Source organism: Falco cherrug, chromosome 7, assembly GCF_023634085.1.
Source record: "Falco cherrug isolate bFalChe1 chromosome 7, bFalChe1.pri, whole genome shotgun sequence".
NCBI lineage: Eukaryota > Metazoa > Chordata > Aves > Falconiformes > Falconidae > Falco > Falco cherrug.
The window spans coordinates 14,531,368-14,546,541 of NC_073703.1; the positions used below are offsets into that span (position 1 = coordinate 14,531,368).

Below are 15,174 nucleotides of genomic sequence, written 5' to 3' on the forward strand. Positions count from 1 at the left end.
CCTGCAAGAAAGCAGTTTCTCCTAATCCTCCTCTTCCTGCTCTGCAGCAGCCCTTGGGCAATTGTTGGGGCTTAGTTTCCCCATCTGCTGCTACTTACACCTGGTGATGCGTATCTCATACTTAGCGCAGACCCCACAATGTAGCAGCATGACACAAACATGGAAAACCACTGCCTGGAATATTTTTTTTGGTTAGTTTCTGGTGTAGTACACCACCACATGCTGACATGCCTTCACCCTTCTACATGGTTAAATAATACTGAGATATATTACATTATTACTAAGGAAACAGTAATTAGCCTTGTACCGCCAGCATATCTTACCTTTCCTGCCCATTTCGTCTGGGATCTCCACATCAGAACTTGCTCCTTGATTTTCTTGGCAAGCTGCTGTTACTGGACTAAATACTCTCATCATCTGTTCTAAAAATGCAAATGCACAAAAATAAATTACAAGTGCTAAAGGCTTAGTAGCTACACGTTGTTCGCAAGCTTTATGTTCACAGTGGTGGGCTAGTGGATGCAGCCATAGTATTTTCTGATTTGATACACTTAAGTTCTGGCCCACATCTGTAGCTGATGTGAAGGAATTTTATCTTCATTTCACTCCATTAATGACAAGCATGAGCACAGCCAACTATTTACTTAAAGCAAGAGCAGCAAATAAGGCATGTTGTAAAATGCACTGAGAACAGACGGAAGGAACCAAGTAATTATTTTTTCTTACACAGGACAGGGAACAGTGACACTGCCAACTGTTTAGGGGTGGCAGCATTAACAAGGGCTGTGTCAACTTCCAATTCTTAAAAACTTTCTTACCAAAAGAGTCCTAACTACAGAGGGGAAGACATTGAGAAGGAAGATAACTTGAAGAAACATATTGAAAAGCAAGTACTGGGTCATACAGGGGTTGAATGGCAGCATTAAAAAGCACTTCTTGAAACCATTATCTGGAAACAATAAGTTAAATTCAATCTATAATAGCTGTCACACAGGTAGAACAACATTTGTATTGAAAACTACAAATCGCTAAAAGCATTAAATACGTTGTCTGTATTTAAAAAAAAAGACTATAAATCCATATAGCTGAATTTTAGTACTAAAATGAGCCACGCTAACATTGGTCATTCAGGAAGGGAGAAGCATGTGCTTCTTCCTACTTCTTGTGGAATCTGAATCAAGACCTTGATCTACTATTTTAATAGAACACGATACACAAATCCACATCAGTGCTGCCGCCTGCAGGCTCAGGGCCTGAGAGTTAACTCACTGTCACCACAAAACGGATTGCTTGCAAGGAAAAGCGTTAATTGTAAAAAGATTAAATCATCAGAAGTCTTTTCAGAAACGTTGTATTTTTGAAAAAAAAAAAATTTTTTATCCAGTTGATCTTTTAGGAACATGCAAATTGAACTGCTACTGACAAGTTTTTAGCTGGCGTCTTCTCCCTCACAATTCCTGCAGTGTTAAGTGGTGTGCCATTAAGTGAGATGCAACCACAGAGAATTAAAGTAGGAAGTGACTGCTGGATGTTTAAAACCCAAATCCCTCCTTTCCCAAGTCACATGGCTGCTGAGCAGCAGCTAGGAAGCCAGCTCCCCAGGAGACTCGCCTTTGCTTATTTTGCCACAATGATCCCAAATACGGTTTTCCCTGAAATGTTTCAGCATCTAAATACTGCAAGAAAGCAGTCAGCAATGCTGAAGTTGCTGGATTAATTAGAAGATTAAAATAACACACTCATATATTTGAGGGTTTTGCATGAAGAAATACTGATGCTGGAGGAAATCGAAGTGCATTTTAAACCAGAAGTTACGTATGCAACCGACACTAGTCTGCAAGTACGTAAGATTCCATTTAATCTGTTACTTTACGGGTTTTCTTCTCATGAAAATAATCCTGAGGATGGTGGTAGGGAATCAAAACTATCTATGAAGGAAAGTTATGTACCTTACCTATTTTCCTATATACAAGATATTCTCTAAATACCCTCTTAAGTAGAAAAGTCACTGAAGCACTTCAGATTTTCACTAAAAATAATTAGAGAAAGTTTGAATTATATTCCTGTAATTAAAAACTATGTTCTAACAAGATACGTTGATACTTTGGTTTTAAATACTTAACAGAAGTTCCAGTGATGCTCCTACTTTCCTACACTTCAGTAAAATACAGGGAATTTTAACAGCTACAGGACCAAAGCTCATGGAGCACTTCAGGAATGACAAGGTTTAGCAGAGGAGTGACACGTGATGTTCTCGACCAAATAAAACTACGCTGGATGATCTTCACGTTCCTACAGCCTGACATCAGTAGGACACGGTATAATCCTAACGCTGTCAGGCTGCCTCTTCCAACCAACTTGGCGCTTTTCCTTTGCCACCACCCTTTTCCAATGCCTCCCCTGAGGGATACTTGCATTTAGAGTTTTCTTTTCTGCTAGGCTGAAGGAGAAGGTAATTTGTGACAGTTGTAATCCCCACCCTGCACCCTCAGTTTAGCCATACGCTTCTCATATAATGCCAGCTGCAAGTTTCACAGAGTAAGCGAGTACTCGTGCCAGGAGACGCACAGAAGCATGGATAGTGTTAAACCACTCCAGGTCTTACATACATTCCCCAACCCTGTTCGTCCATTCTGGTCCTGGAGAGGCTTCAGGCGCCAGTTGCTGCAACCCCGGCCACACAGGTCACAGCTGCCTGTCCTGCTGAGGAACGAGACACAGGCAAAACCACTGAAGACAGGTACCATGGCTGTCAAGATTAAGAGCGTGGTGTTAAGTATTTGTCAGGAAACAAAGTTTCCTAACTTTTACTTAAAATTCTCAAATGAATTCTGTCATGCTTTCACAACACCTGAGGCTCCTCTAGAAATCCTTCTCAGTTTGAGGAGCCAGCCTCCGTTAGAGCTGCGCCGGTACTGTCACTTGGCTACCAACGTAGCCCTGAAAAGGTGAATTACTTTATAGAATATGTCTTGAATAACTGCCCATCACCTCACAGCAACAGAAGGGGTGGCAGCCAGGCACCCAAGAAAGAGCTAATTCAAAACAAACCTTGTAAAGAGCTTTAAGATATTTTGCCTCATTTACTCATTAACTCCACCACATACATTTATCTAGTATTCTAGTATATATAAATATATATATATATATATATATAAAATATATATACACCCACTATTATATAATACATTTGTTTTCACTCCCCCCCAGCCGGTTTCTGGTACTAGCCAAAGCCGAGCTACCTCAAAGGCAGACAACTGCTTTAATCCAGCATGGCAAATTCTATTTCTGCACATAAAGAGCTACTTAAATTCACCCAAATAACCTTTTAGACTAAGACGGACAGCAGAAGTCTGTAAACAAGAATAAATTTATTTTAGATTCTTTAAAGATTTAATGATATACAAAATGTATACAGTATTATATCCTTATAACATTTTACCTTTCCCCATCAAACATAAAACACCATTTAAACAGCTACTGTGTTCGTGCCTTAGGTCTGTATCTATAAGATACACTACTGAATAAAAAATTTATAGAGCTATATACTGCCCTTTTAATTAAAAATTACAAATTAGTACCTATGTAACAAAAAAAATCGCAGCATGAAACTTCAGTTGGACAACAGTTTTCTCTTGCTGAATGCTCAACAATATTTGGGACAGTTAAATTACATTTTATTGGCATGAAGGTGCATTGCAATCTCCCGTACTTTACACAATGCTAATCCAACCCTAGCCTCTTCTTAAATAAGTACCACAAATAACATAAAATTAAAGATGTTTTTCTACATAATTTTAAATACATTTACAAGTTATGTGTACATTCGGTTTCGATATACTGGTTTCACAAGATCTTTGGAAGGCGTAACTTCTGAAGCAGTCACTACGTACGAGGAAAAGCACTTCCAACTTGTGTTCTTACAAGGCAACTTATTTGGACCAGCACATACTATTTCTTCTATTAAATACGATTATACCAGTCTATCATGGCTTTGTTACTATTCGACAGTGACTTGGTGAAACTGAAATGTGTAAAACAAGAAATTTCATTATGCACCATTAGGGCTCTATTCCACACACACACACAACCCCCCCCTAAAAACAAACAAACAAAAAACCAACCAAACAAACAAAAAAAAAACCCCACCCCCTAAAACAAACCAAACCCAACCCAGCTTTACAGCCACGAAGCTGAATCCTGATTCAGGAGACTCTCTCCACTGGAACAGACCAAGTTTCTACCTTCGACCCCAGCCTACTGGCATCATATATACACCTCATTTGGCTTTGTCCTCTTCAAAAGGCCAGATTGAAAGACATCTGGTGAGAAAACATTAGTGGAACGCTTCCCAAAACCCACTCCAATAATACTCTGGCGTTACAGAGGTAGGTGCTTTCTCCCGTCTTGTGCCGATCGACAGTAAGACAGCGGCCAAACAAACGCGTTACCTTAAAACATCGATTGCCAAACTGCTTTCCATGGAAGGCAGACCGCACACTGCAGGTCACTACAGAGAGAAAATCCTCCACTAAACCAAAACAAAATAAAAAATAAACCTTCTGCTAAAAAGCCCCTTTAAAAACATATCTTAAATTCTGTCATTATTCCACCTTTAGAGCGAGCAGCCGCCAGGCTGTTCTCTGTAGATGGTTATCACAAGTTGTTAGGTCCTTAGATTATGGACCAGCCAAAATTCCACGTATAAGACAGCAGTCCTTAGTTTGACATATCTTTCTTTTAATTATAGTGAAGGAAAGGTAAGTGACAACTTTGTGATGTTCCATGAAGTTTGGATGAAGCCACTGATTTGGTCACATCATTAGAGCATCAGACGAATAGAATTAGCTGAATCGGATTCTTTGGTGCAGCTTCCAGGCTGAATTGTCAGTTCAGGGGAATCGTCCTGAGGAAATAGGATCTTGTCAGGTGTGTAATCATTCCTCTTCAGATCTGTGCAAACAAAATGAAGTCATAATTAATGATGACTGTTTCTTCAGCTAACAGAATCAATGGGGCATAGAAGTCTTTCAAAGAATGGGGTATGCGTATGTTCTTATAAAGAAGAATTCCTCAATATGTACTATGTCAAAAAAGGATGTGTTTATCATACATGCAATCAGAAGCCTAAAGCTCTTCTTTGAAAAGTGATGGAAAACCCTGAATATTTCATCTATAGCTATTATAGCAAGTATTGAGTCAACTTTCCATGGAAATCAGATCCTTCCATGATCTGTTTTGATGGTACCAGGATTTACAACGCAAATTTAGAATAAATGACCTTTCTTCATATGAGAAACAACCTGGAAAAGAAGTGTGAAACAGGCAGGAATCACGCAAGTTCCTTATGTTGCTCTGCTGGAGTCTAAAAGCGTGATACAGAGAAACAATGTCAAGGTTTGAGATGAGTGTAGTGTAGTCCATGCAGCAAAAATATCTGGAATTGAAAGTTTTTAGCAGAATGAATTTTTGCAGACCCAGACATGTTTTTATTAAAAAAAAAAAAACAAGCAAACAAAAACCAAACAACAAAAAACAAATAATACAAAAGAGAAAAAAGAAAAACAGACAGACACACACACGAAAAACCCACCAACAAAAACTGCCAAAACACAAGCAACATTCTGTTCAAAAAGCCTGAAGACCAGCAATCATCTTGACCTCCTTTTCCTACTTTTTCTAGGAACCTTTATCGTTTTTTTTACTGTCTCGATCAACCTAATCTACCTTCCTCAAATCCTGTGCAATACGGATATAGAACACACAGATGTTCTTAATTACTTCATCTTGGATTTTATCTTAAAATGGCACATCATTTTAAAAGTTAAATCACAAAAGTGCTGTTTATTACTTATTCCACTTACCCAGCACGGCATAACTATTACATTATGTGTCATGCAAGATCCATGACATGAGTGTCTCTGAAGAAGAAATACAACAGATCTTACCAGGAAGTTTCAGTTTCCTGCAGCAGGAATTACAGTGATGCTTCGCTCTGAAGTTTTTTATTGCATCCTCTCCCAGGTTGGCCGGACCAAACACCATATCGTATGACCTTAGAAATAAAGTGTACACAAACATGGGTCGCATGTGTGCTCTGGTAAAAATTTTATAATACTTTTCTTTAAATCCTTCTTTTAACCTTACCTTTTTTCTCCAGCTTTTATCACAGAGGGATCCGTCAAATTTTCACCAACACCTTCAGACAGCACAAGAAGAAAGGTTAAATCTGATACATTACATAAATGCATTAATTTGAAAAGTCTTCGCATCCTTAGCTATGACTTCTAACTTCCCCAAGAATAAAAGCAGAAAAAAACCCCAAAAAAACACCCAAATGATATGTGCTACTCTACCCTCACAAAAATCGCTCATAAATAAGCACTTTGTACTTCTCAGATTTCTTCCACCTATTTTTACATCTGCCTGTGATTTCTAACTGGAGTTTTCACCTGTAAGAAAGAAGTTTCCTATATAGCTCTCAGCCAGAGTACCTGACATACAATTCAGGATAAATAAAGCTTACCATATTGGCACTACAGAAATGTGCAAAATACAGAACTTAGAATGGTGCATATTGTTAGAGAAAGATGTCTATATTTATATTCCCTGTGCTGCTCTAAGATTTAACGCCATTAGAGCAACAGAGCTGGGGAAGGGGCTGGGGCACGAGTCCCACGGGGAGCGGCTGGGGGGGCTGGGGGGGTTCAGCCTGGAGAGGAGGGGGCTCAGGGGGGACCTTATCGCTCCCCACAGCTGCTGCAAGGGGCTGCAGCGAGGGGGGGTCGGTCTCTTCCCCCAGGTCACAAGTGACAGGACAAGAGGAACCGGCCTCAAGTTGCACCAGGGGAGGCTTAGATTGGAGATTAGGAAAAATGTCTTCGCTGGAAGGGTGGTCAGGCACTGGCACAGGCTGCCCAGGGGTGAGGTGGAGTCACCGTCCCTGCAGGTATTTAGAAGACATGTAGAAGTGGCATATAGGGACACGGTTTAGTGGTGGCCTTGACAGTGCCATGTTAATGGTTGGACCTGATGATCTTAACGGTCCTTTTGAACCTAAATGATTCTAAGATTAAATAAGAGAACCACAGATTCAGATTAATTAGACCTAGATGCACTGACTAATGCTTGTTATTTATTACAGACATATGAATCCTTAATAAAATGCTATCACAAGAGAAAAACCCACATACATCTGCCTTGGCCCCAATCCCAATTTCAAAATAAGGACATTACCTTGCAGATCTAGTACCAACAACTCTCCTCTTGTATACTCATATGTCCAATGGCTGAAAGCTAGCATAACTTCCTCTAGCATGTTGGTTGGAATTATTTCATCACCGTTATTATTGTTATATTTTCTAAACTCTCCAGTCATGCACTCTTCAACTGCAAACCACTGGCCAGCAGAGTGGCAATATAACAGGAAAACTTCCAGGAACCTAGTAAAAACCATACTTAATGAATATATTTCCAAATAAATGGCAAATATATCATTACTACCAGATTGTTGATTTACTAATCATTTAAGTCATTTGAAACTGTTATACAAAGTAATTTATATTATCGCACTAGGCTAGAATCAGTGCAAAAAGTAACAACCAAAAACACTGCCAAGGAGAACTCTGCTTCACACATTCATAGTTATGTTCTGAGACCTACATGCACAGATCAGTACCTAAATATATTTGATCCATCTGTTAACAGCCCTGTAGGCATTCTTCTCTGTCAAAAACATGCAGCATACTGGAAGTTTAAATACACTCACCTTGGAGAGTATGGAATGGATTTGGGCTTCATTTGATTGAAAGCAAAGGTGAGCTTCTGTGCTGCTCTCTGCTGCTGGATTTCCTACGATTCAAAGCCCGTATTTTGTTAGCCACATGGTATGATCCAACATCAAGGAGACAAAACAGCAGCATAAACAGTAAGCATCTATTCCCCCCCCAAGGCAGCGTAATTAATTCCTTGGTTTTTAAATTACATCTACATCTTCAGAGTCTGAGCTCTTTGATTAAGTAAACCATACTGGAGCAGAGTTTTTAACCCTTTTGCTCATACAGAACCCCAGGCTAACCTTCTTTTTTTATTTTTCCTCTTTTTCTAGTAAGTATACGCTATTTTTCAGGAAGGGTGGAGAGGAACTTCTGTTTAATGTACCATGCCTGTCTACGTTTAATAACTGAAAAGGATAAAACTTACTCTCAAGCACAAGTGTAACACAGTGTCCTCCTTATAAATGCTTGACCAAGTATTCACAACTTCAGGAAGAAAAGACTTGATGATATAAAGATGTCCCGATTTCAGGATATCATATTCTGACCACGTGCATACTACTTTAAGAGCTCGACGTAAACCTCCTCCCATCTCCTCTTTACTTAAAAATTCAATTTTAGCACAGAGTCCAAGTTGCGACCAGGAAGACATGCTGTTGTTCAAGATGCTGGGAGAACTTTCTTCAAGGCGATACACGGTGACTGGCTCACCTACGTTACAATGCAAAAAGTAAATACTGCATTTAATTTTCCAAGTTTAAAATTAAAAAGCGCTGAAAACCTACAGTTTCTTAGATTTCAACGTGCTGCAATATTAAGTTGTCATTAACATCCTGAATTAACAAAAGAACTTAAACTACCCAGTGGGAAGACCCCTCTCCAACTTCTTTCATAGAGCAGCAAAGTAGTACAGTGGCTTTGTCCTCCTAATTGGAACTATTAATGACACTGCTCAACCAGCATTAAGAACACTGAATAAATGTTTTTTTTACACTTTATATCAGTCAAGACAATTTAAGGGAATCCTTCCAGAACAGCTTGTTATAAAAACTTTTAGTACAATACCAGCACCACTGTATCACCATTTCTGAGGACAACTACAATTAAATCTACATTTCATAATCACGTGAGCTGCCCTAGAACAGGTGTCATACCCATTTACGTTTCTGAGTGTTGCAAGACAGGCACTAGAATTCATTTAGTTCACTAAGACTTTAGTTTGAAATTTAGTGTGAAATTTGGCTCAGTCATTCTTTATTAGAAGGAACCTGTACGGGGTTTACTTTTCTTTTCTTCCCCAAAAGACCAGAGTGAACCAGCAACAAGAAGTACAGTTCTTACCTCTTGGAGGCACAGGAGTGAATGGAATGCTCTGTGATAATCTCATCAAGTTATTTCTTTCTACAGCTAGAGGGAAATTACAGCATTTGTTAAAGTTTAAGGATCTAATAAGCATCATTAAAAATATGAACATTACCTCATGAGGGACTGACCTGAGTAATAGTAATTGATATCCATGATAGGCTTGAAAGGAGAAGCAATGCCTGAAAAAAAATTAAAAAGAGAGCATCTTCTTGCTACCTGTATTGTGTATTGAAATTGCCACATGCAAAGAACAGTTGCCAAGTAACTAGAGTTTGAAAAAGATTTGCTGTGCAGAAAGTACATCATATAGCTTCCTGTTTAGCTCTTCAGTACCTCGGGGGAGGGGGAGAAAAAAAATAATTAAGAACTGTAGTGTTCAATAGTAGGCTATTTACTGACAGGGAAAAAAATATCACACTATTATGTGTCCATTCAGTTCCAAATTATCAGTAGTTAAATACATTCTCATACAAAATCCAAACAGTTGCTTATATAAAAAGCTCTCAGCTTGTTTATAGTAGAAACAAACTTACCATTCAATGCATCTTCTTCAGATGGCCTGTGAAATGCCACAAAACCAACAGTCATTGCCTCTTAAAAATGTACTTTGTATTCACTGATTTGACACGTCACCCTAGGTCACCTTGTTAACCTCACAGTCCTGCTTTTATCCTCTTTTTCAAGGGCAGCACAGGCTTCTTAATTACAAAACAGTAATGGAGGGTTGTTAAGTAATCTCATGTTTTTAGAGCTACGCTTCAAATACCACCAAGTCACGCACAACATTATGCAAAGTCTGCATCACAAGAGCTCATTCCCACAGAGGTGCTTTAATTAAAACTTGTTCACAACAGCTTACCTTTCTGTTATCAGATTAATAAAGTAATGGCTTTAACAGTTAACTCGGGGGATAACTGTTAACAAGAGCTATGTCTGCAGAATCTCAGAGAAGGTTTACAGTTTGAAAGGTTGGGTAAAGACCTTTACCAGGAAGCTAGTTCCTTAATAAGTGTCAACACAGGCATTTTCATTTCAGGGCATGTTTTGCCTTCTGACATGTGACCCCATTAATCTAAATAGAACCTGTCAAAGCATTCCAGTGAACACATTCAGTTATTTATTAGAAAAAACCCTTAAACCTTGGTTTTTTTCATTAAGTGCAACTGAATACCACTATAGCCCAAGACAACGACCCAAAAGAAAAACAAATCCAAATACAGAGCAATAAAAAAAGCTTACTTACATTTGACTGCTGTTTGAAGGTCTACCTTGTAACCAATCCTTTAAAACAAAGGAGAGGAAAAAACAAATAAGGTTTTGGTTTTGTAAGGAAAACATAGTACATTCATTGGAGGTGGGGTGGTAACAAGTTTTAAGATCTTGCAGTACAGCCGGTTTATCAGAAATACTTCACCAGGCTGTACTGAACCGCAGTTGAATGGAAAGACTCAAATACAACCGAGGAATGGTAATTACAATTTAAAGAATAGATAGGGCTATATATTCACCATTGTTTTATGGATTATATAAATAATTAATTTCTTAAACAAAAGTCGTGGGCTTTTCCCCATAAACAGGAAGCAGCGTAAGTTTTCATGGTGAGGTTATGCACAAGGTGTAGTAGAGAACGTGCACAACTTCTTCCCCTCAGGCAAAACAGGTCCCCTTCTGTCGTGCCCTTGAACAAATGATTCCACAAATCAGTATTGTTCTTTACACAATCTGCTGCTCCTCCTTCATTTGCTCAGTTTCTAGTTCTGGCTAACAACAAAAAAGGCAGATACACACCGTTAGTAAGGCTGCTTTAGAGTCTACTTGCTGAGTGTCTTCACTCGATGCTCTTCTGCTCTTGCTGTATACTACGAATGAAAGAGATTCGTCACAGGACAAAGGACGGCACACGCTGTTGGTACTCACCTATTTCCTAAGAGTCAGCAACTAGGCTCCTTGGTGTGGCTCTCATAAAAAAAGCCTGATCCACCACTATCTGATCTTTACACACTTCCAGCACAGCCCTGACTAGATCACTTTGCTTGTTATGACTCTAGCTACCTGTGGCAAATACAACAGAATTAAGCTGGCGTGACTAGAACCACCGCGAGACACAGGAGCAGAATCAAGTAGCACCAGCCAGGAAAATATTTCAAGATGCTTTAACCTTTTGTGTTTCCTTTGTATCTTCTTAGAATATGCATTATCATGAGAATTTAGAAATAAAATGAGGTTACCTGAAAAGACGACACACTTACATTGTTCTGAATGGGCTGCCAGAGGGTCAGTAAACCCACCGCAAGAACTGGATTGTCTTAGACCACAGTCAGTTTGAACACCCTACACAAAACAAACAAACACACACAACCCACCGCATATCATTAGTCTTCATTATCATTGTTCTAAACTGCTACTCTTTTGGCACACAATCTGCCCAGTTTTCTTTTCAAGGACTACCTAGGATTCTTTTTAAAACTTCTGGATGTACCTGTAATACCTTGCTGCACAAAAACGTGCAAATCGAGTGCCTAATTCATTTAAAATGCTCTTCATAGTAACCATCAGCTCTAACATGTTCAGGTGCACATTAAGACTACTGACCCATACTGAAAAAGTTCTTTAAAAGAAAATGTTACAACAGGATACAACTACAGAAGTGTACATTGCACTGCATCTCTACCAGCACCAAGTTCAGCTATCCTGTCACGAGCTCTTGTTAACTACCAATCCCCATTTAAGAATGTGGCTCTAGCGGAAACTAAAGTTCAGGTCGAACCCACTGAAAATAGGAACAAAATCTAGAGAAGTCTTACCACACAGACACCTACAGTTTGAATGGAATTTCCTCACGGATGTATTCCTTAATAATAATTACATACTTTCTGATTATCTACTGAGCTGGTCAGCTTTTGACAACAAAATATTTCTTTTGTGAAAAAGGAGAAAGGCAGTTTCATCACAAACTAGAACTACATGAAAACTGGCATAGGGCTGGAACACGCCTCACAACCAGCCTATTAATTCCAATGGTTACCTGAATAAAATTAACAGACTAAAAGAATAAAAACCTAGAACTTGGAACGCTATGCCATTTTTGGTTCCAAGATTTATAACAGTCAGGCAATTGCAACCACCCTTTTTCACCCTTCCCTCTTAAGGAATACACTCCCACACACCTAAACACATACACACGCACCTGTGTGTACATGTGTCCAAAATATGCGTGTGTGTCTACAGAGGTGTGTATATAAATACGAGAAAGACTATTTCTTTCTATCCCTAAACATAAATACTTCATTGGAATGCAACACAGAGAATGCACCTGCTGAAAGTGTCTTCTGAAGACCCATTTTTAGGTCTATATGCATTTCAGTGTTCAGCATACATCTTCAGCATCTTACAATCAATGACTGTAGTACCTACGTGAAAGATAAGAATCAAACCAGCCCCACCAGTTAACCTGGGACAACTCTATTACTATGCGTCTAAGAACAGCAGTACTGTCTGGAAACGCTACCAGAGTTTGCAACCCAATAGTAACAAACACTGGAACTATGTACACCTACGTCAAGGAGACATCCAGCTGTATTTGTACAAAGGTTCAACTGTACAACTTTTTTTTTTTTTCACCCCCCTCCCTTTTTTTTAAATCATGGCCAGGGTTTACTTACAGATAATGATTTAAGAAAACAGATATCCCTGTCTTCGCTGTAAAGAATACATTCGGTACTTGGTGAAAGTAATGCCTCTAATAAAATGGAAACCTTCTTTACTTACTTGAAGCCTACTTGTCTCTATGCCCTCCAATATAGCCTTTTTGAAGTCTTCCTGTCGCTCCTGTTAAAAAAACCCAAAGCAAACTGTAAACATGACTACGAAAAAAAACCCACATCAAAAATACACGCAAACAAAAAGCTCTGCGGTCACACATTGTACTTAATCAGAAGGTCCTGAAGGACACCTCAGCAGAACACATTGCAAATGGTCCTAACACAGTTCTCAAGCCAGATTCTCCCCTGAATGAGGGGTAACTGCAAATGGTAACTGGTATTTACTAACTTATCTTCACAGCTACAAAGAAAACCAGCTTTTTAAAATATACTATAGCATTTGGAGGACAGGTTTGTAATGATTAACCACTTTCCATTTAGTTATTTTTATTACTCTTTAAGAAAACGGAAATTACACTTCATTTTAGTTTGTGACAAGTTTATTGCAAAGGCTTTTTTCTTCTTGGAAGCATAATGAACACTTTTTGTCACTTTTTAAAATCATATACACTATAATCTTGCTCAATAAAATACCATGTAAATCACTGAAATCTTCCTAAACGCTGATCTTGAAATTTGTAAGTGTCAAACATTTCATTAAACACTAATTATAGGATACGTAACTTTATCTTAATTCACAGTTGCAGTCATCTCACCTTTCATGACCTCAGACCTTGTTTAATATTTCATTAGTATCATATTATGAAGCAACAGTACTTGATGTGCAGTTAAGGTTGCACGAGTTTTCATGAGATTTTTTTTTTTAAACAACAGAAACCAGATACACATTCCTTCCAGGCTGCATTTTGCAAGTTCTTTAACTATATTTGCTCTTAGACTTTTTCAAAACATATTGTGATGTTACAGATTAAAAAAAAAAAATAATAATAATTATCCCCATTAACATGCTTGAGAGAAAGTCTTCCATGCTTACCTCAATATCAGCACTCCTTTCTTTAATTTTGCTTGCTGCCTCTTTAAACCGCTGTAAGTCCATGCTGTCTCTGTGACCTTTGACACAGTGAATTCAAAAAGAGTATTCAAAATCAAAGGCAACCTCCAGTGCTCTGACCATGCCAACAGTTCGCATCACCACAGCAAAGGGTTACAAACCATCTAAGTTCTGGGTGCCTGTTCGCACTAGAGACGACTTTGCAAACACGCTAAATATCAGTGTCATAAAGTGTTAACGTGAAACTACGGGTTTTCCCACATCGGTGTGTGGATCACTACAATCCAAAAAGTAAAACTAACATTTTAAAATTTTACTCGAGTGCATGCTCCTCATGTGAAAGGCACTGGGCAGTCTGAATTACAGTATTGTCAGGGACGTATGACAAAGGAAGGACAAGTAGACAGTTGTCCTGAGGTAGCTTTTACAATATACCCTTCATCCTCCCTGTTGCAAGAAGCACTTTTCAGAATTTTACTAATCATGTGGCTTTATAATGAATGAAAATCTAGTTGACTTCACAAGGGAAAGCTGTGCTGTATCACGAGTTTTATCAAACATGGACAGTAAGAATGAAGAGTATGTTCTAAATGCTAGAAATGTCAGAGGACTGGACACTTAAAACTTGGCTCCAGTAAAATAAGTATCGTTAGTATTCAGAGCTATTAGTGGTGAAATACATTTAGAGATTAGATAAGAGGTATACAATCACTGTCCGTTATTTCTGTTTAGTCTTGCTTTCTGAATTTAAAAAAAATAAAATTTTAAACCATGAGGAAATTATAAATAGCTACTGACTGTACAAATGATTTGTATCAATACGGATTGATCTGCAAATGTGTAGATACTCTTCCTATGCATACACAAATCTAAAAATGCTAGTGCATGTAGGTAACTTCTTAGGACTCGAAGTTTCACAGCAGTAGAATAAACTCTTGCCTAAAGATTTAAATTTTTTACATCCTCAACAAACCTTTTGGAAACACTGAGACATCCCTGAACACCTGGGGCAAGACAACACCTCTGTACGCAACCTGACAATTCCAGACTGTGCTCTTCTGCCCTACACGAAGCACACTCAAAGCATGGTGTACTTAACAGAAATCAGTTAGTAAACCCACACCTGTGTTTTGCAATGAATCTGCCACTGTTTTACCATTTCAAATATTTATGTAACTCTAACCAGAAACGTGTACCTTTTTACTGTTCAGCAAAACTTGAGGGAAGGCATAATGCTATATTTAATAAAAGGACTTTGGAAGCTTCCAAAATGACTGCCAAAAGATATGTTAGCCTAGGCAACAGTGGAAGATCCCAGTTA

General features: G+C 38.6%; 1 protein-coding gene across 3 annotated transcripts in view; it reads right to left on the reverse strand.

The window, feature by feature from the left end:
• Positions 1-3,352: 3,352 nt before the first annotated feature.
• TRPM7 (transient receptor potential cation channel subfamily M member 7) overlaps positions 3,353-15,174 on the reverse strand; it is a 59,136-nt gene continuing 47,314 nt past the window's right edge. For 2 of the 3 annotated variants that reach the window (XM_055715585.1, XM_055715584.1), the window contains exons 27-40: positions 13,836-13,912; positions 12,909-12,968; positions 11,390-11,471; positions 10,929-10,999; positions 10,384-10,421; positions 9,674-9,699; positions 9,269-9,319; positions 9,117-9,182; positions 8,203-8,486; positions 7,769-7,851; positions 7,237-7,442; positions 6,148-6,199; positions 5,949-6,055; positions 3,353-4,953 (exon numbers count right to left, since the gene is read on the reverse strand). In XM_055715585.1, coding sequence (XP_055571560.1) covers positions 4,823-4,953; positions 5,949-6,055; positions 6,148-6,199; positions 7,237-7,442; positions 7,769-7,851; positions 8,203-8,486; positions 9,117-9,182; positions 9,269-9,319; positions 9,674-9,699; positions 10,384-10,421; positions 10,929-10,999; positions 11,390-11,471; positions 12,909-12,968; positions 13,836-13,912 — 1,334 coding nt within the window. In that variant the 3' untranslated portion in view covers positions 3,353-4,822. Of the gene's footprint in view, positions 4,954-5,948; positions 6,056-6,147; positions 6,200-7,236; positions 7,443-7,768; positions 7,852-8,202; positions 8,487-9,116; positions 9,183-9,268; positions 9,320-9,673; positions 9,700-10,383; positions 10,422-10,928; positions 11,000-11,389; positions 11,472-12,453; positions 12,551-12,908; positions 12,969-13,835; positions 13,913-15,174 lie in introns of those variants that run through there. The other variant, XR_008733093.1, reaches the window with a different exon arrangement.